This window comes from Sorex araneus, chromosome X (genome assembly GCF_027595985.1).
Source record: "Sorex araneus isolate mSorAra2 chromosome X, mSorAra2.pri, whole genome shotgun sequence".
NCBI lineage: Eukaryota > Metazoa > Chordata > Mammalia > Eulipotyphla > Soricidae > Sorex > Sorex araneus.
Window position 1 is genome coordinate 349,609,279 of NC_073313.1, and position 6,054 is coordinate 349,615,332.

Genomic DNA, 6,054 nt, shown 5'->3' on the forward strand with positions numbered 1-6,054 from the left:
GTCCTCGTCCTCCTCCTCTTCCTCCTCCTGCTTCTCCGGAGATTGACGGGACCTGGGCGCGCGCCCCAGCCAATGAGCGCGTCCCGGGGCGGGCCCGGGAACCGGCTGCTCCGGCTACTTAGAGTCGTCGGCGGCGCCCGGCGAAGCCAGAACGGAGTCGGGACTGCCCAGGTGGAGCGGCTTCCCCAGCCAGCTCGGACCCCGCCGGCTTCCGGGCACCGCTCCGGGTACCGCACCGCACCAGTGCGCGCGGGGCCGAGCGGAGCCGCATTCCCACGCGTCGCCCAGGAGCCCGCTCGCCCCCGCCGCCTCCGCTGCACCCATGGGGACCAGGAGACTTTAAAGGAGTTTGGGGTTTCGGGAGCAGGGAAATCACCGGTACGGAGAGGCGCCTTGCTTTGCTCGGGAACCTTTCTTCTTCTTCTTCTTCTCTTCTTCTTCTTTTTTATTCCTTCTCGTCCGATGATGTGGACCCTTTGCTGGGTAGGAGGGAGAGGGATATTGGGGCTGCAAATGGAGCTTCCCCCACGTAACTCGGGCCCCCCCCACCCCCTCCTGCACACATGCACGGCTCTGATTTCCCCGTCCTTCCCTTGCCTCTTTGTTAGGATATTTCAGACCCAGCTGCCTCGCCCTTGCGCAGCCAGCCCGATGGGTTCTGTGGAAGAGCAAAGGAGAGAAGTGAGGGGCAGCGTGCGGCGCCCGTGTGGGCAGGTGTGCGCGGGGCTCGGGGACGTGCACCGGCGAGCGTGCACGCGTGGGGCTGGGACCGTGCGCGAACGTGGGTTCTCGGGGTGTCTGTCGCGAACGTCTGGCAGTTGTGGGTCTGTGACATTGTCCCACCGCCGTGGCAGATTGCCCGTGCCTAGACTTCGAGTGTGCACGGGTTTTTTGGGTTTTTTTTCCTCCTTTTCTTTTGCTGTTGTCGAGTGAGTGTCTGCGAATGTCAGATTGTCATTGTGCGCGGCGGTGTCGGAAGGAGTGCGAACCGGTGCAAAACTGAGGGGCGTGCGGGAAAGAGCGGGGACAGATATGTAAGTGTTGCTTGCTCCGAGGTTGGGGCCTTAGTGGCCCCTTGTCCCCTCCCAACCCATTCATCTGCCCTTTCCCCGAGTGTTTGTCTTCCACGCCGTCACAAGCCTCTCTTCTTTTCCTCCCTGGGACCCCCGCACACCCCTCATTCGGAGGCTTTTTTCCTCCAGTGAGGGTGCGATCGGAGTTTCAAGCTGGGGTGGAGGCAGTGGCTTCTGATGTCCCCCCGTGCCCCGAGAAAGCCAGAGGGCGAGTGCGGAGCTGGCGCGCGGGGTGGCGGGTCGGTCCCAGTGCGCTGGACGGCTCCTGGGACCTGAGCCCCGGTTCTCATAGCGCTTTTCTGCCACTCCTCTGTGCTGCCCGCAGATCCCCCCGCTCCTGGCCCCGGCCTCGCCGCGTCATTGATGGGCAACCAACTGGACCGCATCACGCACCTCAACTACAGCGAGCTGCCCACCGGGGACCCGTCGGGAATAGAGAAAGACGAGCTGCGGGTCGGGGTCGCCTACTTCTTCTCGGATGAGGAGGAGGACCTGGACGAACGCGGCCAGGCAGACAAGTTTGGCGTGAAGGGGCCCCCGGGTTGCTCTCCGTGCCCCGAGAGCCCGAGCCGCCGCCACCACCACCACCTGCTGCACCAGCTGGTCCTCAACGAAACTCAGTTCTCCGCCTTCCGGGGTCAGGAATGCATCTTCTCCAAAGTGAGCGGCGGCCCCCTGGGCGCCGACCTGAGCGTCTACGCGGTGACCGCGCTGCCCGCGCTCTGCGAGCCGGGCGACCTGCTGGAGCTGCTGTGGCTGCAGCCGGCGCCCGAGCCGCCCGCGCCCGCCCCGCACTGGGCGGTCTATGTGGGCGGCGGGCAGATCATCCACCTGCACCAAGGCGAGATCCGCCAGGACAGCCTGTACGAGGCGGGCGCGGCCAACGTGGGCCGGGTGGTGAATAGCTGGTACCGCTACCGCCCACTGGTGGCCGAGCTGGTGGTGCAGAACGCCTGCGGCCACCTGGGCCTCAAGAGCGAGGAGATCTGCTGGACGAACTCGGAGAGCTTCGCCGCCTGGTGCCGCTTTGGCAAACGGGAGTTCAAGGCGGGCGGGGAGGTGCCGGCCGGCACGCAGCCCCCGCAGCAGCAGTACTATCTCAAGGTGCACCTGGGCGAGAACAAGGTGCACACCGCCCGCTTTCACAGCCTGGAAGACCTCATCCGCGAGAAGCGCCGCATCGACGCCAGCGGCCGGCTGCGCGTGCTCCAGGAGCTCGCCGATCTGGACCTCGTGGACGACAAGGAGTAGCCGCGGGCTGGGGGAGGAAGGGGCGCGCCCCGCCGGTCTTCCCCCGACCCCCCCACCCCCACCCCCTCCTCCTCCGAGCGGCCCGTTTGTTCTTTCTCCCTTCCCCAACCCGGGCCTGCGGCGGTGATTGACAAACCCGCCCCCCACCCGCCACTCCCAGCTCCCTCGCGTGTTTCAACTCCGCGCCGCCAGTGGCCGGTGCCCAGGCTGCACCGCCACACCGCAACCCATGGCCAAAGGGCAGGAAGTCTCAGGAACTGGTCCCCAGGGAGGGGAAGGGCATCCGTGAGCTCCTGTCTGAGCCCCTCCACCCCGCGCCCCCTTTAGGTGATAGGGATGTTGAACGCATCCTCTAGCCCCCAGTCCAGTGCGCTTTCCCGCCTTCCCCCGCACCCAGGTGTTTTAAGGGGCGGAGAAGGAAAGAGACGCAAAGACGTGGCATCTGGGTGGAGCAGGGATGTGACCCGGCCCAAGAGCCGTGGGTTGGTACTGACCCCCCGTCAGGAAAACGACTTTTGCCACCTAGAAGGGACCGTGCAAGACGCCCCCTTCCCCCCCAGTGCGGGCTCACAGAGATGAGCGTGGATCTTGTCGCGGCAACACTCAGCATCTGTATGGCTGTGTCCCCCAGCTCCCAGGATTTCCAAGAAATCGAGCCCGTCTCTGCTATAACTTGTGAAATAAATTCCAAGAGCCAGCGCCAGGGGACTCCCGGTTCTCCCGAGCCTGTCCGGGACTCTTGCAGCCCCCACAGCCCCCCGGGGCGCTCCTGCCGCCACTGAATCCCGGGCTCCTCCAGGCTCAGGCTCAGCTGGCGAGTATTTGCTTCCAGTTCTTTCTTTCCACCGTGGGAAGGAATGCCGTTCCTCCCACCCCCACCTTCATTTGCCTGGGAGCCTCCCACGCTGGCAGAAGGGAAGCCTTTAGTCCCTGGAGGAAAATGACGCAGCTACTTTTGGTGAGGAAAACCTCCCCGCACCAGTCCCTTTTCCCCACAAAGAGCAAGTTAAGGTGTTTGGGTACTTGAATCTGCCCCGAGAAGGGGTCCTGTCCATACCCCTAGGACGGTCCCCCTCCTAGGGCTGCATTTGAGAGTCGTAGGATTAGAGGTTCGTGAAGAGGGAGAGGGAAGAAGACATGGCAACATTTCAGAAACCAGCATTATTACAACACCATAGCCAGTATGTTTCGTTTGGCTTTTTCCTAACATAGTAAGTAAACCGTAGAAGGCGGGGAAGTGGAAATAAAAAGTTCTGAACCTGAGAGAGCCGTTTTTCCAACGATGTCAGCAAAGCCTATGTGTTGATGTTTTTATTGACCATTTTGGCAACATGCTAATAAAATTTCAAATTGAAATTTTTATTTTCATGGCTTTACTCCATGATAGTTTAAATACTGGGAGTCATTAAGAGTGGATTTAGCTAAGAGCTTAGCTAACAATGCCTTTTCACTCTATTTTTCTCAAGTCTTAGGAGAATTCTGTTTTTGACTATTGTAGATTTTTTTTTTTTTTTTTTTTGCTTTACACAGCAGCCCTAGTAATGGTGGAGTTGTTAATCATTGTGTGTATTGTACTGAATTTCTGTCAGGTAAGGAGTTTAATGCTTTGGTGGAAACTGAAAGGTTTCATGATGTTTCATTTCCCTATGTTGTATGCAATTACCATAGGACCTTTGCATTTCTATTTTTATTTTCAGTCCCCCTGATCTTCTTGCAAAAGGAGTCTTAAGTTCGTGGCGTTTTCCCCTTCTCTTTAGTCTTACCACAGTTCACTTCTGAAAACTGAAAAGAACATGTATGATCAGGACAAATGCAATTTTGAAAAATTTAAGGCCATTTGAAACCCATTTCTTTCTTGGGCAAGGATTGACAAACCTCTCTTGCTTGCTGCAGCCCCAGCCTGATTGTTACTTGATTCCTTGTGTTAGACACCTACAAACATCCCTTTCCCTCTGGGGGGAGGTTGTCCACTAACGGTGTTTACCTTATTGTTACAAACAATTGTGTATAGACAGTTGTGATTTAGTTGGACAGCAGATATTATGGCCAAAGTCAATTTCTTGGCATTTCAAAAAATAATGCAATAAAAACTAGTCGAGGTTAGCTGAGACTGGAAATGCCTTTTCCATGGTAAATGATTCATTTCTGTTTTTTGGTTTTCATCCTGGATTTACTCACTGATCTTGAATCAAAAGGTCAGATCAATGAAATATAAACTACTAGAGTATTTTTCTTAAGCCTATTGAGTGATTTATTTTTAAAAAAATGTTTCAATGCATATGCGTTTCTTTAAGCACATAAAACAACAAAACTTTTGTAATAACTAACGTACCTTTGCATGCATGGAAACTAAAAGTCATTTGTTTCCCTAACTTATTCCTCTTTCAAATAACAGATGTCAGATCATATGCCAAAATTCTTTATTGTATCTACACACTCCACATTCTTTACTGTGTCTACTACTGTATCTTGACTCTGCTGTATTAAATACCATCCTAAGCACTCATTCCAGCACGACTCCTTGACATTTTGTATTCCACCTGTCTCCCAGAGGGTGGGATTTCTGCAAAAGGAATGAATTGTTCCCTATAATGTCTAGTACTAAATGTGCCCTCTTATGGACTGTAAATTAATTTTTCTCTCACTAAAATGGTTACTATAACAGAGGTATGACCTATCAGCTTTATGCTTGCTGAAATTAGACTATAGAAAATTTGGCAGATAAAGCAGCATCCATTAATATATTAGTCTATTAAGGATTAGGTTGATGATAATATTTATTTCAAGTTTTAGTGAAATACTGGTTATAAAGGAAATATGAAATATTTCTAAGGTTTCTCATTCTTGCCAAACAATAAGGTATTTCAGATTTGTTGGTTATAATCATAACCCATCACAGAATAATTCCAAACAGAGTGCATCATAGGAATGATATTATCATGATATTAACTGATAGCCTGATCCTTAAAAACACAAATTTTGCATGGCATTATTAATGAGGTGAGTAAAATTTAAAAAAAATGTGAAAATTCTCTCTTTGGAAACAGCACTGGCACACTTGGTTTTTACATCATTGACCATAATATCCCTGGATTTTATTAGAGTTCTAGAAATGAAGCCATAGACTTCCTGACATATTTTAGAGGTCAGCACTTAGTTTTGATTTTAAGATAGAACTTTACTGTAACTTTCATGATGTTGAGTGTGAGTAAGCTGAGTGTTGAGAGAGGTTTGTTGTGTCAACTCTCCAGTAAAGAGGAAATTTCTCCAAATATCTACATTTTGGGTCCACTTTGTGAAAGAGATGCTGAAAATTCAACCACTAAAAAGAAATTAATACATATTTTTACTGAAGTGGTCTTTTGCTCATCTTTTTTAAAATGGTGTGGAAGGGGTGGTGGGAAATTGAGCATATTTTAAACAAAACAAGCTCAGAAATCCCACTATTTCCCCACAATATTGCTTTACTTAAAAACAGCATGTAGAATTTTTATATATAGCACTTTCTTTTGTTTTTGTTCTTGAGGCATATCCATTGTGCTCAGAGCTTACTCCTGGCTCTGCACTCAGGGATCACTCTAGGCTAACATGGGAAAATGTGGGGTACCAGGGGTTGAATTTATGTCAGCCACATGAAGCCTTATTCACTGTACTATTACTCAGCCCCACTACATTAACTTTTAATAAATTAAAAACATACCAATATATAGTAAACTATATAGTTACATAA

General features: G+C 51.6%; 1 protein-coding gene across 2 annotated transcripts; it reads left to right on the plus strand.

The window, feature by feature from the left end:
* The first annotated feature begins 230 nt into the window (after positions 1-230).
* On the plus strand, positions 231-4,830 carry LRATD1 (LRAT domain containing 1). 2 transcript variants are annotated; one of them, XM_004609351.2, is made up of 2 exons: positions 231-378; positions 1,399-4,830. In XM_004609351.2, the coding sequence occupies exon 2, from the start codon at positions 1,437-1,439 to the stop codon at positions 2,322-2,324; it is 888 nt and encodes a 295-aa protein (XP_004609408.1). In that variant the 5' UTR covers positions 231-378; positions 1,399-1,436; the 3' UTR covers positions 2,325-4,830. The 2 variants fall into 2 exon arrangements, with proteins under 2 accessions (XP_004609408.1, XP_054977771.1); XM_055121796.1 differs by lacking the exon at positions 231-378 and adding an exon at positions 763-1,034.
* The last annotated feature ends 1,224 nt before the right edge of the window (positions 4,831-6,054 follow it).

Coding starts and splice junctions, on each gene's coding strand:
- LRATD1 (XM_004609351.2), top strand. CDS start 1,437: ATGGGCAACCAACTGGACCGCATCACGCACCTCAACTACAGCGAGCTG.